Raw genomic sequence first — 22231 nt, forward strand, 5'->3', positions numbered from 1 at the left:
GTGGTGAAAAGGGAACTCTCCTACACTGTTGGTGGGAATGTAAACTAGTTCAACCACTGTGGAGAACAATATGGAGGTTCCTCAAAGATCTACAAATAGAACTACCATTTGACCCAGCAAGCCCACTTCTGGGTATCTACCCAAAGGACAGGAGAATGCTCAGTCAGAAAAGTGCTTGCACATCCATGTTTATTACAATATTATTCACAATTGTCAAGACATGGAACCAACATAAATGTCCACAAACTGATGAATGGATTGGAAGAGTGTGGTATATATACTCTATGGAATACTACTCGGCCATAAAAAATAACAAGACCCTGGCATTTGATAGAAAGTGTTAAGATACGGAGGATCTATTGCTGAGTGAAGTAAGCCAGGCTATGAAAAAAAAGATATTGCATGTATCCACTTAATATATACTGACTATCTGCACTCCATGGTAGAGAGCGAAATATTGGAGGACATAAAAGCAGTGAAAATACTTAAGGAAAATAAGACAGTGTGAAATGGGAGGGTGAAGAGAAGAGGATAGAGAAAGATAGCAAGAGAACAAATAGAGAGGCAATGACATTAGTGGGACATAGATATGGCTTATTACCTGTTGATGATGACATTATAGTATTCTCAACTGGATGGGTCTGAGAAGTACTTCACGATGGGTAAGGTCTTTTTACAAGCAAAATGAGAAATAATGATTGACTGGTTAAAAAAATACTTGGAATAACAATAATAATGAATGGGAAAAGCAATGAAAAGATATTGAATGATGAAGTGGGGATTTTAATGTCTTGGTATTGACTGACATGTATGGCATTCCCTTTTGAAAAAGCAATGTAATTCACTGTAAAGTTACAATTCAATGTAATATAAACAAGATTGTGATGATAATAAATAAAAAAATAAATAAAAATAAATAAATAACTCACCATATCATGTGTGCTGGAGAGATTTTTATCCTTGTTTTATGATTAGTACCTCCTCAAATTTAAGTTTTTTGCACTAAAACAAACAAACCCTAAACAGACATGAGGAGGTGAGAGGCAGACTAGATGTGTTTACCTGAGCCTGTGTGTGCTCAGCTGGAGGTGATGAAGGCAGTGGGGTCTTGAGTTCTTGGACACATGCCTCTATTAGGGTGACATCAGCAATGCTGTGAAGGACAGACAAGACAACTCTTCAGATGATTAAAAACACACACACGCACCTGGCATGTTCTTTCAAACCACCAGGTTGGGACTCAAGACGTGCAGTAGGCCATGTGGGATCCAGCGCCTGAACCATCACAGTACCTACCAGCCTTGGTATGCTTCTTATGAAAGAGTAGTCAAAGTGGGAGAGGGTAAGGAAGGGAATCAAGGAGCAAAATAGCGAGGCAAGACATTTACGGGGCACGGAAATGGATGATTATCTGCTGATGATAACGTGTACAGTATCTTCGATTGGATTGGTGTGAAGTGTATTCCTGTTGGGTAAATTCACCTTATAAGCTGTAGTGATGTGCAGTGACTAAATGTATAAAAGAAATTAAAATAATAAGAATAAATAAAGAGTAATCAATCAGAATTTGCAGTGTTAAGCTAATGGAGACTATAATGCAAGAGAAAGATTTTTATAAAAAAAGAAAATGTTTATAAAACAATATCCCACAATATTTCAGAAAATAGGAAAATATCTTGTCAGACAAATGTGAGAAACAAAGAATTCTGGAAAATAAGAAAAGATATATATGGAATATTATCAAAAGCAGAGTAAAATATAAAGCAAAAATACTGTTTTTCAGAAGAAAACAAGAGCAAAATATTAGTGGTTACTTTCCTATTCAAAAATAGCAAAAATGCTAGCTAGAAAATACCTCCCTATTTAAAAAGTAAAAAATAAAGTGAAGTGAGACGAACAGGTAATTATTCTTTTAAAGTTAGTAACAAAAACAAGGTATAGAATGATGATGAGCCTTTGCTGTAAAATATCCTTTAATGCCTCTGAGGCATCAAGGCCATGCCAATCTCCCAGACTCCTAAGAAGGAAGACTGTTCTCATAGTTCCACTTTGCTCATCACTAAGGCAGGAGCTTCCAGGAGGGACCGCCATTGGACTAGCGATGACTTTGCAATCCTAGTAGGCATCATAGTAGAAAAAATGACAAATATTAAGAACAGAACAAACTCATACCTCATTGCATATTCCAATATTTTTAAAATTTGCTATAGGGTGCATGCACTCTCCAGAGAAAGAGGGGGAGAAAGGAGAAAGTGAGAAAGTACCCTTCAGGGGGATGGCCATATCGCAATCCCTTCTCCTCCATCCTCCTCTTGGGAGTTTAGGCACACATGCACAGGTGCCTGGCATGTTTCTCAAACTGCTGGATCTGAGACACTAACTGTGCAACTGACCATGTGGGATCCAGCTACCTTGCTCTTCATGTCAACTGACTAGCCCACATACTACACACAACAAAGGAGTAAGCAAAACTAAGTGAAGTAACACAAGAAACACTTCTTTCTTTTTTAGATTTTTGTTAATATATCCCCTAAAAAAGAGAAGGTACTATGATTTAGCAAAAAGAAGAAAGACATTTCAGACAGTGTACTCTCCAAGGTAAAGAGACAGGAGCAGAGAAACGCACATAAACATGTGGTTACAAGGAGCGGGAATGGTGGGCTACAAAAACTGGAAGTAAATCTTACTACAGATAAGAAGCACCTCCACCCCTTCACGTTTACTCCTCCCACACTCATCTGATTAAAGAGGTATTATTAATGACACTCCAGAGATTAAAGTAATTTTCCCAAGGCTGCAATGTTACTCAGTGAATGAAATATAATTAGAGGTTAGCTCAGCTTGAATACAACATTTAGGTCTTTCTACCATACTTGACAAGAAAATCATAAAAAAAGTCAAGTAATAACATGAGGTAAATGAGTAACAAAAATTCAAGGAATGAAATTATGATTTCTCTAAATTTTATCAGAATACTTTGTGTTGAAAAAATTAGTTTCTCATAACAAAATAACTCCAGATGAATGTGAACAATGATTTTCCACCCAGGGACATTATTCCAGTATGGCCAATTATGAGATGAATCCCAAATTCCTTAATATCCATTAAGAATATCTAAGCAGACTGCACCATAATAGTTGAGTGCATTAGAGGACAAATAAAGTTTAGAATTGAATTTCTAAAATTAGGAATTTGCGAGGAGGGGCTTAATAGTCAAGATAGCAAACCAATACAAATTCTTTAGGAGACCTAAAATAAAAACTGTCAACTGGGACCAGCAGATGGCATAATGGCTATGTCACTGGACTCCCATGTAGTCGAATGAGGTTTGAATCCCGGACTCAGTTGCTTAAACTCACGCCAGGCACGTGTGCATGCGTGCCTAAGATCCCAAGAGGACAATGAAGGAGAAGGGACTGCAGCGTGACCATCCTTCCTAGAGGGTGATTTTTTCGCTTTCTGTTTCTCTGTCTCTCTCTGTCTTTCTGGAGAGCACACTTGCCCTATAGCAAAACCCCTCAAAAAACAAACAAACAAACAAACAAACAAAAACTGTGAAGAATTCATTGTGACAAAAACAGAAAGCTGGAGTCTAAAGAGCCTAAGAAAGAATAAGGGCACATTCCTAGTACACGTGAGGCCTGTGTCAAGTCAATGCGTGCAGCTCGTCTACATTCAGCTCTACTACTGTCTCCCTGAGAACGCGTCTCTCTTACCTACAGAGAGGCTCGATGAGATGGGCTTGTCGAAAAGCATTTGCAGTGTCTCTTGGAGCGATCACGAGGAGGTTGTCTAAGAGGCTGCACATTGCTGAAAGAAGAGGTGGGGTGACAAAAACCCACTGTTTGGGCAGGGGAACAGAAAGGGATGAATCACGAGGAGGCCGTGGTGATGTGGTTTCGTGCTGACCTATCATTGAAAATAAGCATAGAATTAGTACTATTTTACTCGCTATGATTATGCATAATATTCCCAAGTTCTTATAATCAGAGCAAGGTTCTTGAAACTGACAATGCCGAACGGCTGAGTTCCACTAGCTGTCCCTCTCATCTTTTCCTGAGGCTGGAGCATCAGACTGCTCCACCATCCCTAACCTCTGCCCCCACCAGGCATGTATTTGCATGTGTGAAAATATGTGTGTGAATGTACACATGATTTCTTGGGTGAGAGCAGAGGAGCCAGAATAGCAAGGGCACAATACAGCTTTGGGCCCCAGGTATTGAGACACTCAGGAACAAAGTGATGGTCCACATCTTCTATCTGAAATTCTAAGGGCAAGAAGTATTTCCAAATTCAAAATACTTTGGGATTGTAGAAAAGTAGTAAGATACGTATACATACATAGCTAACACCTCCACTGAGATCTTGACCATACCCCTAATAAAGTATTTCTTTCGTGCAGCAGAGGTAGGATCACAGCAAGCAGGATGGGAAGAGGAGTTAATGGCTTCAGGTTAGGACAGGGCAAGTACTGCAGTCCAATATATTCAGCTGTGAGCAAGTTCTGATATAAGTTAGGTTTTGAGAAAACTTAGTTTTCAGAGATTTCAGGTTTTAGTTGAAAATATGGGATTGTAGACCGGTACCAGCAGACTCTGATCTGCCTCAACACTGCCCTGATGACTCTTAATTTGTTTTTTGGTTTCTTTGTTTCTTAAAGTTATATTTTGTATAAATTCAGACTGATAGAAAAGTATAAGAGTATAAAGAATCACCATAGGGACCAGCAGTTAGTGTAATGGCTATGACGCTGGACTCCCATGTAGTCAACCGCGGTTCGAGCCCTGGACCCGCTGACACTCACGCCGGGCGCGTGTGCGTGCATGCCCAGGATCCCAAGAGGAGAATGGAGGAGAAGGGATTGCAGCGTGGCCATCCCCCTGGGGGGTGGTTTCTCGCTTTCTGTCTTGCTGTCTCTCTGTCTGTCTGGCAAGCGCACGCGTACTATAGCAAAAACCTCTCCAAAAAAAGAAGAAAAGAAAATCACCATATACCTATATCCAGGTACTTAGGTATTTTCTGCCCATATTTTCTTTCTCTACTATCCGTCTACATACCATTTTGCAATTGTTTATCAATTTCAAACATAATACTTCCTTAATCTTAATTTCCTAACAACAAAGACTTTGCCTTTTATTATCATGGTACCACTATCAAAATGAAAACAAATATATTATGACCAGAATCTCTTTACTTTCAGATGGACTGCTATGGTAAAGTGTTTTCCAAAATAGGTGAAAATGTAAGTTAATATTCACCGGCTCCTCAATTCATCTACCAAGTCCCTATGCCTAACTGACAAGCACATATCAGACTATTTGATAGCCACACGCTCAGCTACCAGTGTAAAGCATTCGTTTTGTTCATTTCCGGTACCTGTACTTTAAGTCTACCTCATTCTGTGACTTATTTCATTAACATTTTGTTGCCGACACATTTACTTTCAAACTATCTGTCTAGGCCAACTTGTCATTTTTCTTTGGGAAAGTAGAATGTCTTCCTAAACGGATACCTTGTGTCACAAACTGGTCAGGTAAGGCTTCAGGTGGCCGTGTGGATGATGGCACAAGGGGTTGAAATTCAGCGCTCTCCAATGAAAGAGCCACCTGGAAGTCAGTAAAGAAAACGACTTGACTCATCAACATTACAACAGGGAAAACAAAGCATAAACAATGTATGTATAAGATATCCTTACAAGAAGGTTTATGACAAAATTACACTAGTTCGTGTAACTAAAACCATTCTGCATCTTGGGCATCATAGCAGTTCTTTTTAATGGTATTTTCCACTTCTTAGAAGAACTGTCCTAGTTTATGTTAATCAGTAACTCAAAGGAATAAATTTTTATTTGAAGCTCACCTAGCATTTTAAGAGTAGGCCTCTAATAAGGCCTACTCTCTCATTGCTCAAATGTTAAAAGGCTAAAAAGTAATACTAAAACTATAATCACTGTGTTCTTGAGATAGTTTACATTTCTTGATTCATACTAGAAAAGTTTTTTTTTTTTCTTTTCTTTTATTTTTCTTTTCAGGTTTTTGCCATGGGCACATGTGCTCACCTGAGACAGAGAGGAAAAGTGAGAAATCATCTTTCGGGGGGAGAGCCATACCACGATCTCTTCTCCACTATTCTCCTCTAGGGATTTTGAGCATGTATGCACATGTGCTTAGTGTGATTTTCAAGTTGCCAGGTCCAGGACTCAAACTGCAGCCAGTCATGTGGGAGTCCAAGGCCACCTACTGGCTTCTTTTTAATGTTTCAAGTGGTGCACATAAACTTTGTCATAGTAGTCCCCCTTTCTTATGGTTTTACTTTCTGTGACTTCAGTTACTCTTAAATAATAATGTCAACTGCAATTCAAAGATATTCAACAAAACTCTATAAATAAATTATTCATAAATTGCACATTGTTCTGAGTAGCCTGAGAAATCTGTCTGTCCTTGCTCCAATCTGACCGGGCTGTGAATCGCGCCTTTGTCCTGCCACCTGTGGACATGGCCGCCACGACATCAACATCATCTGCTCCTGCCATCCGCCCATGGCAATCACCATAGCTCGACCAACCCAGGATCACCCAGAGCAGACATCTTTCTGATGTACAATCAGCTCGATGGCAGCCTGACGCCATGTCATGGTACCTACCTCCTTCCCCTCACTTCATCTCATCACAGAGGCATTTTGTCATCTCACAGCATCAGAAGAAAAGGGTGAGTATGGTACAATAAAGTACGGTCATGTGTCATAATGATATCTAGTCAATGGCAGACCACAGGCATGAGGGCAGTGCCTTTAGGTAACAGGTATACCGTGGGGCCCACGTGTACAGTCACTACCCCATCTTGTGTAAGTACACCTTATGAGATGCACACGGTGGTGAAATTGATTAACCATGCATTTTGCAGAAGTAACCCATCATTTTCAGATGATTCTTTTTTTCAACATGTTTGTAAAGACAACTGATAACTAAAGAAGCTTTCTAAATTATGTTTTACTATAAAAAAGTGGCAATGAACAGAGGCTCTTTGAAATAGCAAAGTCACTTACAGTATCAAAGTAGAGCTGGAATACGAAAAAAATAACTTCCATCATATAAGCATAATGTGTCAACATTCAAAAATGATTTTCTCTGTATTCTGACTTATTGAAACATAGGATATCATTGGATACCTTAAATCATTGTGAAAGTTAATTTAGAACTCGGATATTTTGTCTCCCAAGATGACTTCATAATACTTTTTATCCTCTTTCATCAAAAAGCAATACTGGTACCTAAAATAGGTTATTTACTTTTTAAAAAGGAGAAAGGAAGACAATGAAGGTGTACGGTAATGAAAAAATAGAGTGTAAATCTAGTCACACTTTAAAAACATATCAAAATATAAGGTAGGAAAAGTTTCTAAGGAATTATAGGCTTCTTGTGTTCCTTTCTCTAAGTGTTATCTATCTCTACATGCCCAAGGGCAGAAACGCTTTGGCATGCTTCACAATTCGTAATCATTAATTATAACCAAATTATAACAAGCGGTTTAAATCACCTCGGCTCTTACAGACTTGTGATTAGAATGGACTGTGTATAATAATAATAATAAAAAAAGCTCAGAATAATATCTCTGAAGGAATTAGCAGAAAATGGTAGAAGGGGCTTGCACGTCTAAGAGAAGACCACTCACACAGAAGTTAACGTCACATTGTCACAGTCCTCCTGCGGAAGTATGCACAATTTGTGAGGGCAAATATCCAGAGCTTGGCCTACTCCATCCTCAATTAACTTTGTAACCTTGAGCCAAATACTTAAATTCTCTAGGACGCTGGTTCTTTATATGTGACAAGGGTACCCTCCTAAAATGGTGCAGATTTATCCAATTTAATCTGCTCATAGCACTTAACCTGGGCAAACTAGCAGTGTAGTCACCTGAGCTCGGATGGTGGGCTTTCTCAACACACTTAAGTCTATTACATAAAACAGTAAGTTATCACCAAAATTTTACAAATGTATTTTAGTATAAAATCAAAATAAGACCCAGATATACTTTCCTTCTTTCAACCATACTTACCTTCTTAATAAAATTCCTAAAATCTTTTCAAAAGATTTTTTGTTAGTTTCTTTAAATGTTTTGCACTTCATAGTCATAACTATAATTCTATTTACTAGCTTAGCTTGTAAAACTTCAAAATATACCAAAGGGGATATGAAATACAAAGAAAAATGAAATATTAATATTTGTTCTAATACATTTTTTAAAGTGTATTTACTCATCAAGTGGTAAGGCAGCCTCAACAGTGTGCCTCACTCCACAATCCACTCTCCCAGCCTTCCAGCTAGCCAGGCTAGCAGCTGAGCTCAGCATATTCAGGTCAACCCTGGATTTGAACACCAGACGTTCCTATATGGTTCCAGTGTCATGTGACAACACCTTATCACCTGTGCCAACACTGCTGAGCCTAATTACTTTTAATTGCCAATGCAGTCATTCTAATGTCAAAATGCTAAAACTTATTAGGAAAAACCTGGTATCCAGGTATCACTCATTATGAGAATTTTAAGTTTTATTATAGAATCACTGTTAAAACAAAAGCCCATTGTAGCACCACCCTCTGGCCTGTATTAATAATACTTACAAACTATAATCTCACTTGTGCTTTCCTTCTCACTAAAACATAGTTTTTGGACACTAGCCAATTCACAGTTATTTGGAACTTAAAGAAACACCTCGCTTGCTTGCTTGCTCACTCGCTCTTACTCTCTCCGCCCCCACCATCATCAAACTGCCACGTCCCAGTGTCTTCCTGGGGTCACCACACCGGAGGTGAGCATTTTTCCTATCTCTGTTGCCTATGTCAACACTATTTTTCTTCTGCAAAGACTGTTCTATCTATCCCTACTTGAACTGTCCTTGGCCTACTCTTCATCCTATAAAACATTTTTAACTAGCATCAATAAGTGTTGACACTTTCTTTCTCTAATGTTTCATGCCATTTCACATTGCTGAAATAGCTTCTTTATATGTTTATCTTTATAACCATTATAACATAGCTCTTTAAATCCAAAAGCTGACTCAATTTTCTTGACTAAACCCCATCTAACCAGATACTCCAGTAATCAAACTACAGCTTTCCTGGTCAATCTATTGTAGCATGCACTGGTTGGCAGGTCCACGCCACAAGGAAGCCCAGCTTTCATGCCCACTCTGAACTAGGCATGGTGAGGCATGCCTACAGTTCCAGGTATTTGGGAGGCTGAGGCAGGAAGATAGCAATACAGTAAGACTTTGTGTAAAACATCACGCATAGGCATACACGCACCACCACCACAACAAAAATCTTGAGCCTCCCTACCCCAACTCCTCTCCAAACAACCGCATGTATTTTCTTAACATCCAATGCTTTCAGTAAAACAAAACTGGTATTCAGTTATTTTCTAATAATGTTTTATGTTCTCAACTACACTTTAAACTCTGGGAAGTGGGTACTGCATCTTAAGAGATTTGCCTATTTGAATCTTTTTAAGCCCTTGTAAATGGATGCATACATACAAGGGCCCTGGGGGTGAGTCTTTCAAAGCCCTTTTCTTTCTTTTTTTTTTTTTTTTTTTTTGAAGAGGGCATATGTGCTTGCCAAAGAGGGACAGAGAGAGAGAAAGAGAGAGGGAAGGAGAAGGCAACCTCCAACTGGACCTGGTCAGGCCACAATCCCCTCTCCTCCATTTCTCCATCCTGCAGGATTTTAGGCACATGCACACCTAGCACTGACTCAAGACACTGGGGCTGAAATTCGAATGGCATAGTCAGTCATAGGAGCTCCAGCTCCCTTAACCACCAGCCATGAGGCCAGCCCTAAGCTCATTTCAATTAACACTTTCTATCCAAAATCTCTCCTCTCATGGTACCTTGTAATACCACCTCATTCACTGCACCTTAACTAAGTCAGCTTTGAAAGCGCACATCCCATCTGGCTTTGGAGTGAAGGAATATAGCCAAAAACTGGACCCAAACATCTTTCGGGATTCAAATAAATGTTCTTTACTTCCTGTGTGGGGACCTTGGGCAAGGGTCCAGCCCTGAGTGGGACTTCACTCCATGCCCTAATTTCCTCTACTGTAAATAGTGACTGTGAGAATGACTTTCAGGGTTTTTTTATTGACTACAAAGACCTATGAGAAAAATTTCTCTTTAAGTGTTTAAATAAACTAATATGAGTTTCTTTCTTTTCTTTTCTTTTTTTTTTTTTTAAGAGAAACTTTTGCTATAGTGCATATGTGCTCACCAGAGACAGGAAAGATAATGTGAGAAATTACTCCCCAGAGGTGGTGGCGACATTGCAATTCCTTCTCCACCATTCTCCTCTTGGAATTTTGGGTGTGCACGCATACACACCCAGCATGAGTTTTAAGCCACCAGGTCCAGGACTTGAACAGCAGTTGACCATATAGGAGTCCAGAGCCTTAACCACTATACCATTTGTTGGCCCATATGAATTTCTTTAAGTTTGTGTTCCAGAAGTTTGAAAGAATCACATATTTCACAAAGAAAACCTCAAAAAGAAAGGAATTACATTTCTCCTATACTTTGTTTTCACAATTGATACAACAGGTTTTTGTTTGTTTGTTTGTTTTGTTTTTATTTTTTTTTTTAAGGACAGACATAATTCTGCTCAGGAGCAGCAAGAAAGGTCAAATTTGGTGTCATAGGCAGCAATTAAGATAACTGAATCCCACATGGTCAAACATGTTGCATGCTCATGCATGCATGTCCCAAATCCCAAAAGGAGGGAGAGACAGAGAGAAGGAACTCCAGAGTGCCCATGTCCATGTGGGGTTCTTTCTCACTTTCCCTTTCTTTCTCTCTCTGGGGAGTGTGTATACCTTCTGGCAAATTTTTTTAAAAAAATTTAATCATCCCTCATTGTAAGGGAGATGCAGATCAAAACCATAATGAAATACCACCCAACCCCAGTCACAATGACAAAGATTTAAAAAAAAAAAAAAAAAAAACGGAAAATAGTAAGTGCTGGCAAAAGTGTGGTGAAAGGGGAACTCTCCTACACTGCTGGTGGGAATGTAAATTGGTCCAGCCACTCTGAAGAACAATTTAGAGAGTCCTTAAAGACCTACAAATAGAACTGCCATATGATCCAGTAATCCCACTTCATGGTATCTACCCAAAGGACAGAGAATTCTTAATCAGAAAAGTGCTTGCACATTGATGTTTATTGTGGCATTATTCACAATTGCTAAGACATGGAACCAACCCAAATGCCCACGAACAGATGAATGGATTGAAAAACTGTAGCACATATACTCTATGGAGTATTAGTCAGCCATAAAAAACAAGACCCTGGCTTTTGACAGAGAGTGGATGAATATGGAAGATTTACTGCTAAGTGAAGCAAGCCAGGAGATGAAAGAGAGACATTGTATGTGTCCACTTAATATATACTGAGTGTATGCACTCTATGGCCAAAACTGAATGACTGAAGGGTACAGAAACTAAGTAAATGGTTATGAAGACCAAATACAGTGTGGGAAGAGGGCAGGTGAAGTAGAGGAAGATAACTTTCTAGTATGGTGAACTGTATTGGTGAGAAATGTACACATGTTGGAGTATTCACTTTGTAAGCTGGGTAGCATGATTGAACGGATAAAAGAAATAGAAATAAAAAGAAAAAGTTAAAATTAAAAAATGTTTGGTGATAAGAGCGGTGGCTGCACTGGTATGGATGAGACATGAACACTTATCCACTGGACACCTTTGAGAAATAGAAATATGATTTTAGGAGAAAAAATAAAAGCTAATGTTTGATTTTCTCCAGTATAGAGTTGGACGGAAGCCAATTCTGATGAGCCATTTTCAAGTGCAATGCCCCTAGGTAACTCTGCTTATTCTGTCTGTAGTTTATAAAACAAGTAAGCCAAACTATGAAAAAGAGGCCTTATATGTCAAACTATGAAAAAGAGGCCTTGTATGTCCCCACTTAATATACACTGAATGTCTGCAGTCCATGGCAGAAACCGAAAGATTGGAAGATGTAAAAGCATGGAGAACAACTGCAGATGCCAGAGACAGTGTGGGAGGCTGGTGGGAAATGGGGAGGGTGAGAAGAGAATCAAGTGGAAAAAGAAAGAAGCAAAACATTTAAGAGACACGAAAATGGAAAATTATCTGTTGATGATGTGTATGATAATATCTTTAACTGGACTAAGGTAAAGTGTATTTATGCTGGGAAAATTCATTTTGCAAGCTATAATGATATACAGTGATTGAATGTATAAAAAAAAAATCTAAAAAACCAAACCAAAAACATGCAGGTATTAATCACAGCAAAGCTTCCCAAACAACTAAACTAACTCTCATTGGATAACACCACTGAAGCCCTTACTGTGGCATGAACAATACAAAAGGAATAATGCCCCCACAACAGCAGACTGGATGCTATGACCCAAATCAAAAGGCAGTGCTTTCCTGAGAGACAAAACTGGAAAAACCAACCAACCAAGAAATGGATTGCAATCTTTTTTTCAATTGTAAATGATAAACAAAATAAAAATATAAATACATAGATAAACTGATTAGTAAGATTTACATTCCACTCAACTTATACCTCAATTTGTAACTTCAACATTTTCTTCTATTTCAGAAAGAACTAGTTTGTCTAAGAGCCACCACCTTTTCAATTTAAATACTGGCATACTAAAAACATTCTAGATTTTTCTCCCATCATGACACAGATACACGTTCTCTTAGGCCAAGTAAGAAAAACATGACAAGTGGCGAGAGAATTAGGGTATTTAGACTATTTCTGTGAATAAAAGTTACCAATTTCAAAACTTCTGTTTAGGATTCTTTTTAAAGAAAGGAAAGAGTTAACTATAAATATTTTAACAAAAAAAATAGTCTTTTTGGATAAACATGAAGGAAATCTTTCATAGAATATATATCAAAATTCTTCTTTTTTTTTTAGAGATTTTTGCTGTAAGGGCACATGCACTCGCCAGAGAGACAGAGAAATACAAACAGAAAGTGAGAATCACTACCAAGCGGGATGACGACACCACAATACCTTCTCCTCCATTTTTCACTCAGGATTTGGTGCACGCATGCATACAGACCCAGTGTGAGTTTTAAATCATCAGGTCCAGGACTCGAGTACAAGGGAGTCCAGTGATGTGACCATTACTCCATCTGCAGGTCCCTCAAAATTCATCTTTTAAAAGCTTAAAAAGATTCCTCTGATATATATTTTAAAACCTTGTGTGAGGGACCAGCAGTTGGCGTAATCGCTATGTCACTGGACTCCCACGTAGTTGACCAAGGTTTGAGTCCCAGATCTTGTGGCTTAAACTCAGGTCAGGTGCGTGTGCGTGCATGCCCAAGATCTCAAGAGGAGAATGGAAAAAGAGGTTTGTGGCGTGTCCATTCCCCCTGGGGGGGTGATTTCTCACTTTCTATCTCTCTGTCTTTCTAGTGAGCGCACGCGCCCTACAGCAAAAACCTCTCAAAAAAAAGAAAAAAAACCTTGTGTGAAATACACACAAAGAAGTTAAAGACATTAGTAGAGCTGCTTCTATTTTAATAATGATTACAATAAATAATTTCTAAAGTTCTCTTCAGAAAATATAGTATTCTAATCTGTAAGATTTATATCATTAGAAAGTGGAGAAATGAAAAAATTGTATTTGCTTTTTGCACCTTTTTTTTTTTTAATAGAATACATAAGTAAATACAAGGGGTCTTCTAAAAGTTTATAGAAAATGGGAGTAAAGTACAAGTTTAGTTTAGCTTGGTGTAAAAAAAAATTTTTATGAGGTTGGGGTCCAGCCTCAGTGGGGGTGGGTTGACTGGTTGGAGGCGGCGCAGGTGAACAGAAACAAAAATTAGACTAAGACCTCAATGCCTCTTAGCATGTTCTTAGCCGGCCACAGTCAGAGTTAGCTCCAGGCTGCCGCGCTAGAGGCTATCGAACACACGTATTTATTGAGGGATGTCTTAGAGGAGTAGGAGGGGTGAGGGGGAAATAAAAGATTTACTCTATGAAACAGGGAATTCAAGGCACAGGAACAATAATCATAAAACATGATGTCTGTTTTGTTTGATTAGGTATAATCAATTACAGTTTTCAGGATGAAGGAGTCTATTTGTCTGGTGCATTTTTTTCTTAAATCTTGATTACCGGACAGGGCCTTTTCAGGTGAGAGGGTCTTGTAGCTTAGGAGACAACACAGGGCGTTTTATTAGCAGTTTTTTCATAGTTAACAGTGCACAAGGGAGAAACTGTTTGTAATTAGGTACTATCTGTTGCTTGCCCCAACCAGATAAGAACTTTCAGCTAAGATAGTTACTCTTCCCCCTGGAGCCTTCAGGTTTGTTTATCCTGTCACTGTTAGCCAGATCTGTCCTTCCTCTATTAATCCACGGGTCCCTGCATTTATTTGCTGAATTCTTTGTCTGTTAATCAGTGAATTTTTGTGCTAATTTGGCCTAATATAAGTTAACTTTGGCCTGTAGTTTTAACAAGGGGTATTTACATAAAACTAGCCTTAAACTAACTTAGTCTACATATGTTACTATAGCTAATTTGGCTTATACTAACTCAACTTAACATATGTTAATTTTAGTTTAAAACAGGCAGATGGGGGAGTCTGTCTCAGGTTTCCTGACCCTCCCTTGGATCCCTAATTGGCTATTGTAAAGTTGAATAAGGTTGGGGGGTCCTGGGCCAGTTTCAGTCTAAAAGGTTATTTTTAGGCTTGTGCTAAATGTATCTTGAAGGGCCTTTTAAAGGTCAAGAAGATTTCTGCCTAGATGTGACTTCAGCACACCCTCTATTGTGACTGTGCTGGGGTAAAGCATTGTAATTAACAGTAGGTGGTCAGAACAAAGGGGAGGGGTTGGGGGACTTCCTGGAAAATTTTATCATATACTCAGGATGTATAAGAGAGTTATGTAATTCTTTTATAGTAGTATATCAGGGAGTCAGAGGAGGGTCGCTTCCCAGCAAGGCTACCACAGTTTCTGGAGCGAATAGCAAGTGGCCTTGCCGACATGCTCATTCGACCTAAGTTTTATTTCTATGTCGGGGGTGAGCACATAGCAGCAGCCTTGCCAACGTGCTGACCCGACCTAAGTGGTATTTATTTATTTATTTATTTATTTTGAGAGGTTTTCACTATAGGGCATGTGCATTCACCAGACAGACAGAGAGAAATATAGAAACAGAAAGCGAGAAATCACCCCCCAGGGGGGATGGCCACGCTGCAATTCCTTCTCCTCCATTCTCCTCTCGGGATCTTGGGCACACACGCACACGCGCCCGGCATGAGTTTTAAGCCACCGAGTCCAGGACGCGAACCTGGTCGACTACGTGGGAATCCAGCGACATAGCCATTACGCTAACTGCTGGTCCCCCTAAGTGGTATTTAAAGGTCAAAAGCTCAAAACAGATCCTGGGGCCCTACCAGGTCAGACGCCTCCATTAAATCTATATATAGTTTTTTCAACATATGCATTTCCTACAAACTTTTTTTTAGGTTTTTCTTTGCCATAGGGAGTATGCTTTTGCCAGAGATAGACATAAAAAGAGAAAGTAAGAAAAACCCCCAGTGGGGATGGCCATGCTGCAATCCTTTCTCTTCTATTCTCCTCCCTAGATTTTGGCCACATGCATACACACGTCTGGCATGATTTTCAAGCTTTATGGTCCGAGACTCGAACCATAGTGAACCACGTAGAAGTCCAGCACCTTAATCACCACCCGACCTGATGGTTATTTCTGCAAACTTTTTGAAGAAGATAACGAAGTTAGAATCAGTAAATGGCAAGGTGATTAAGTCCTGGACTCCCACATGGCCCACCATGGTTCAAGTCCTGGACCCTGGGGCTTGAAAATCACACTGAGTGCATTTGCATGCATGCCCAAAATCCCCAGAGAAGATGGAGAAGAAAAGACTGAAATGTAGCCATCCCTCTGGAAGGTGATTTCTCACTTTCCCTCTCTCTATCTCTCTCAGAGAGCTCACATGCCCTGTGACAAAAAACTAAATAATAATAATAATAATAAAAGATAATGAACTTAATGAGAGCAATTACAATTCACTGAGCACTTACTGTAAGCAAAGAACTAAAGACTGTACAAAGATTTCTGCGGTAGTCTATGGCCCTTTTAACAAACAGGGAAACTTAACACGATTGACTTTAAAGTACATTTTGGCATTCAGTCATATCACTTTTCTCCTTGAAATAAAGATACATACTACCTCTAGCTGGGCATGGAAAGCATGACCTCTAGTAGAACTGGGGTAGTTATCCTATTTTTTACAAGAGAGTAGTTTGGCACTAAGCACAAACATTTCTCTTTTACTCAAAAGAAAAGAAAGAAAAGAAAAGAAAAGAAAAGAAAAGAAAAGAAAAGAAAAGAAAAGAAAAGAAAAGAAAAGAAAAAAAGAAAGAAAAAAAGAAAGAAAGAAAGAGAAAGAAAGAAAAACAAAACAAAAACAAAAACAACCATAAGACTCTAAAACTGTAGCCAGGGCTACCTGGGCGCACTGCAGCTGAGGCAACTGGTCCCACATGACCAACTGCGGAGCTCAAGTTCTACACCTGGCATATTGAAAAATATGCCAGGTGTGTGTGTGTGCACGCCCGAATTTATGAGAGCAGAGTGAGGAGGGACTGTAATGTGCCCATCCTCCATCCTCCTTGCAGGGATGCTTTCTCACTTTCCTTCTCTCTCTTTCTGTCTCTCTCCAATGAGTACATGCAGTCTATAGCAAAATTAACTTCCCCCCAAAAACAAACAAACAAAAAACAAATCCTGTAGCCAAAAGGACTAGTCTTTTGAAGAACTGTAGGAGGTGGGAAAATCTTATTAATGTCTATAAAACTATTTCTTCTTCTCATAGCATTTTTGCTTCCAAACTGGTTCTACAACAGTTAATTATTCCAAACCACTTTAAAATTAAATGTAAAAATTTCCAGTAGAGAACAAATTACATTTTATGCCTGCAAATAAACAGAAACCTAGTATCTAATTATGTAGAAATGGTGTCTCACATTTTTTTAAGCAATGCAACCTATATATGAAGAGAAATAACAGGACTCGAACCACAGTTGGCCATGTGGGAGTCCAGCGCCCTTTACCACCACACCACCTGCCAGACTCCCCAGCGCATGTTTTTTAAGCCACCAGGTCTAAGCCTCAAACTATGCAGTTGGCCTTGTAGGATCCAGCACTTTAACCACCACACCACCTGCCAGCCTGCAGCTTTGCTTTTATTGAAGGGTTTCCAGGACTGCATGTCTGCTCCTCAGCTTTGTTTTAAGTACACGTATCCTTTGCTTTTATTTTGTATTTAAAAAAGGAAATTATTTTTTCTCTTTTTAGAACATATGATGTAGTTATTCTTTTTCTGTACCTTTTTTTGTAAACTTGTTTTGTAAACAAAGGACTTTTTTTAAAAAAATGGCTTTTTATAAGGGCTTTTGTAACCATCTCAGGCCCCCAAGAAAAGGTAGGAAAGAGACTGCAACTCAACTGCAAGGCCATCTAGTGCAGCTGTTGTGCAGAAAGATAAACTCTAGCTTGAAAGCCAACTCTGCTACTTGTAGCACTACGATCACAACGTTACTTAACTTCTGAGTGGCTTTCTCATAGAGCAAAGTAAAACTACAGTGTATGTCCTATGTTCTGGCTACACACATAGTTTAATACCTAACAGAATTCTACAGTGATAGCACTTCAAATAAACCATAGGTGTTATAATCATAACCTCACACTTTGTATACAATTCTTGTCTTCTCACCATGCAAAGTTTTTTTTTTTTTTCAGATTCAAAACAAAGCAGTTATTGGGACCAGCAGTTAGTGTAATGGCTATGTTAGTGGACTCCCATGTCGTTGATCGCAGTTCAAGTCCCGGACCCAGTGGCTTAAACTCACGCCAGGTGCATGTACATACATGCCCAAGATCCCAAGAGGAGAATGGAAGAAAAGGGGTTGCAGCATGACCATCCTCTCTGGGGGGTGATTTTTTGCTTTCTGTCTCTCTCTCTTTCTGGTGAGTGCACACGCCCTATAGCAAAAACCTCCCCCCCCCCAAAAAAAAAAGGCAGTTATATAATCTTTGCAAGTACCGTTGTTTCCGAGGTGGAGAGAGAACTGGGTTCCTGATCATGACAGGACATCCTAGATGGAGCCCTCCAAAATTTGAATGAGTCATCCAAACCTGGGACAAGAAGACAGTTAACACAGACTTCTCCTGACTCTGTGAAAATTAATGAACATAATACTTGCTATGGGAAACCAGGCAAGAACTGAGAGAAGAGGTTGTGATAGTGCATCAGAATCAGAGGGGCCTAGACCGTGGTGCAGGCAGAGGGTACCAGTCTGCAATGCTCCAGCCACACAGAAAGAAGACCACAGTTCAATCCTGATCAACCAGAAATGTGCCAACTGTGATGCCGGCTGGTTGGAAGGCTGAAGAGGAATGTCACAGCAAGAGGAACCCTTACCAAGGGTACTTGTTTCTCTCTCACGCACACATAGAACTAAGGTAAGTAAGTATAAAACAAAAACAAAACACTGAAATGGGCCAGCAAGTGGCATGGTCATTAAGGCACTGGATCCCATAAGGCTCCAGTTTAAGACCCCATGGTTCAAGTTCCAGACCCAGTTGAAAACCACACTGGGCGTGTGTGCACATGTGCCCAAAATCCCAGAAGAGAACAGAAGAAAAAGGACTGGAGCATGGCCACTCTCCTTGCGGGGATGATTTCTGACTTTCCCTCTCTGTCTCTCTCTAACTAGTACATGTGCTCTATGTCAAAAATCGGAAAAAAAGAAAAAAAAATCACTGAACATTATTAATGCAGTTTCCTGAGCCCTAGACTTAGAGATTCCAATACGCTAAGTCAGAGTGGGGACCATGAATGTGTATTTCAAACAAGACCACGGAAGATGCCAATGTTGCTGGTTCAAGGACCATGTCTTGAGGAACACTCATCCAGAGAAATCCAAACAAGTAAATAAGTCACTTTCTTAATACAGGGAGTTAGTTAGAATGTTGAAAAACTTTAACCATAAATTATTTTGCTCTTAAATCCTCCAAGAAGTGAACAGAAAATTAATTAGAATTAATATTTAGGCCAGTTCATGCTTGATAGTTACATGAGTTGAATCTCACAAGGTGGCCAACTATGTGGTTCGAGTTCTAGACTGGGTGACTTGAAAAACAGTACAGGTGCATGTACATACATGCACCAAATCCTGAAAAGAAGAAGAAATGAAGGAGAAGGGACTGTGACATGACCATGCCTGAAGGTGGGGTGCTTTATTGCCTTCCCTCTCTCTGTCTCTCTCTGGTGTGTATACACATCTAGCAAGGTTTTAAAAAAAAAAAAAAAGGCAAAAATAAAATCACACTTAAATATTGTAGCAGTGAAGAAACTTTATGCCTGCAACTTTTGAATGGCTCAGTCCCTAGTCCCACATGAAGGCTGATGTGATTGCTCCTGCAATCCTAGCAACTCAGGAGTTTGAAGCAGGAGGATCATGACAGCAAGATTCATATTAAACTCTTTCTTTCATAAAAGAGAAGACAGAACACCTTGATAGGATCTCACTATACTGTGATCTTCCCCTGAACTTCCTAGCCAGCCAGGATCACTGGCAGGCACTGGTAAGTCCAGTGTGTTCAGGTTGACCTGGGATCCAAACCTGGGTCTCCCATGTGGTTCCAGCATGGCTTGGTTGTTCCCTACTACCTGTACCACCATAGTTATTATTTATATGGACTAACATCTTCTATTCAGCAAATCCAAGAGAATCTACAAACAGAAGTAAAAAGGTTTTAGTGAAATATTTTGATAAATAAGTAATATACTAAAAATAAATAGTTTTTCAATACATTAACAAAACAAATTAGACAATATAGTAGGAAAAGCTGTCATTCATAAGTGGGGTTAAAAAAACTGTATATAGCTTATGAATGAACATTCCAAAATACTTTAAGATATAAGTTAAAAAAAAAAGAAGAAACTATAAAATTTTACCAAAGGGCAGAAAATAACTTATGAAACATTAATAAGATGTCAAAATTGGTTTCCATAAAGAATGTATAACTGAGAAAAATGCTTAGGCACTGTTTACTGAAAGGAAGGAATAAAAATTGTAAATAAGATATGAACACATTTATGTAAAACAAACAAAAGCTATTAGGTTGTCAGGAAGTCGTGACATATTTTTCTGTTTTTCTATGCAAATATGCGTTGTGACTTTCACAGTGACCCGACATGGCTCTCTCTTTCTGGTGAGTGCACACGCCCTATAGCAAAAACCTCCCCCCCCCCAAAAAAAAAAGGCAGTTATATAATCTTTGCAAGTACCGTTGTTTCCGAGGTGGAGAGAGAACTGGGTTCCTGATCATGACAGGACATCCTAGATGGAGCCCTCCAAAATTTGAATGAGTCATCCAAACCTGGGACAAGAAGACAGTTAACACAGACTTCTCCTGACTCTGTGAAAATTAATGAACATAATACTTGCTATGGGAAACCAGGCAAGAACTGAGAGAAGAGGTTGTGATAGTGCATCAGAATCAGAGGGGCCTAGACCGTGGTGCAGGCAGAGGGTACCAGTCTGCAATGCTCCAGCCACACAGAAAGAAGACCACAGTTCAATCCTGATCAACCAGAAATGTGCCAACTGTGATGCCGGCTGGTTGGAAGGCTGAAGAGGAATGTCACAGCAAGAGGAACCCTTACCAAGGGTACTTGTTTCTCTCTCACGCACACATAGAACTAAGGTAAGTAAGTATAAAACAAAAACAAAACACTGAAATGGGCCAGCAAGTGGCATGGTCATTAAGGCACTGGATCCCATAAGGCTCCAGTTTAAGACCCCATGGTTCAAGTTCCAGACCCAGTTGAAAACCACACTGGGCGTGTGTGCACATGTGCCCAAAATCCCAGAAGAGAACAGAAGAAAAAGGACTGGAGCATGGCCACTCTCCTTGCGGGGATGATTTCTGACTTTCCCTCTCTGTCTCTCTCTAACTAGTACATGTGCTCTATGTCAAAAATCGGAAAAAAAGAAAAAAAAATCACTGAACATTATTAATGCAGTTTCCTGAGCCCTAGACTTAGAGATTCCAATACGCTAAGTCAGAGTGGGGACCATGAATGTGTATTTCAAACAAGACCACGGAAGATGCCAATGTTGCTGGTTCAAGGACCATGTCTTGAGGAACACTCATCCAGAGAAATCCAAACAAGTAAATAAGTCACTTTCTTAATACAGGGAGTTAGTTAGAATGTTGAAAAACTTTAACCATAAATTATTTTGCTCTTAAATCCTCCAAGAAGTGAACAGAAAATTAATTAGAATTAATATTTAGGCCAGTTCATGCTTGATAGTTACATGAGTTGAATCTCACAAGGTGGCCAACTATGTGGTTCGAGTTCTAGACTGGGTGACTTGAAAAACATGCTGGGTGCATGTACATACATGCACCAAATCCTGAAAAGAAGAAGAAATGAAGGAGAAGGGACTGTGACATGACCATGCCTGAAGGTGGGGTGCTTTATTGCCTTCCCTCTCTCTGTCTCTCTCTGGTGTGTATACACATCTAGCAAGGTTTAAAAAAAAAAAAAAAAGGCAAAAATAAAATCACACTTAAATATTGTAGCAGTGAAGAAACTTTATGCCTGCAACTTTTGAATGGCTCAGTCCCTAGTCCCACATGAAGGCTGATGTGATTGCTCCTGCAATCCTAGCAACTCAGGAGTTTGAAGCAGGAGGATCATGACAGCAAGATTCATATTAAACTCTTTCTTTCATAAAAGAGAAGACAGAACACCTTGATAGGATCTCACTATACTGTGATCTTCCCCTGAACTTCCTAGCCAGCCAGGATCACTGGCAGGCACTGGTAAGTCCAGTGTGTTCAGGTTGACCTGGGATCCAAACCTGGGTCTCCCATGTGGTTCCAGCATGGCTTGGTTGTTCCCTACTACCTGTACCACCATAGTTATTATTTATATGGACTAACATCTTCTATTCAGCAAATCCAAGAGAATCTACAAACAGAAGTAAAAAGGTTTTAGTGAAATATTTTGATAAATAAGTAATATACTAAAAATAAATAGTTTTTCAATACATTAACAAAACAAATTAGACAATATAGTAGGAAAAGCTGTCATTCATAAGTGGGGTTAAAAAAACTGTATATAGCTTATGAATGA

The 22231-nt window shown here is 39.3% G+C and overlaps 1 protein-coding gene across 1 annotated transcript in view; it reads right to left on the reverse strand.

Annotated features, from left to right (window-relative positions):
* Positions 1 to 22231, reverse strand: part of RTTN (rotatin) — a 181333-nt gene that overhangs the window by 46527 nt on the left and 112575 nt on the right. Inside the window, 4 exon segments of the mRNA XM_006147227.3 lie at positions 1063 to 1153; positions 3717 to 3909; positions 5513 to 5606; positions 20375 to 20466. Coding sequence (XP_006147289.1) covers positions 1063 to 1153; positions 3717 to 3909; positions 5513 to 5606; positions 20375 to 20466 — 470 coding nt within the window.

This window comes from Tupaia chinensis, unplaced genomic scaffold (assembly GCF_000334495.1).
Source record: "Tupaia chinensis unplaced genomic scaffold, TupChi_1.0 Scaffold000206_1, whole genome shotgun sequence".
NCBI classification, from domain to species: domain Eukaryota; kingdom Metazoa; phylum Chordata; class Mammalia; order Scandentia; family Tupaiidae; genus Tupaia; species Tupaia belangeri.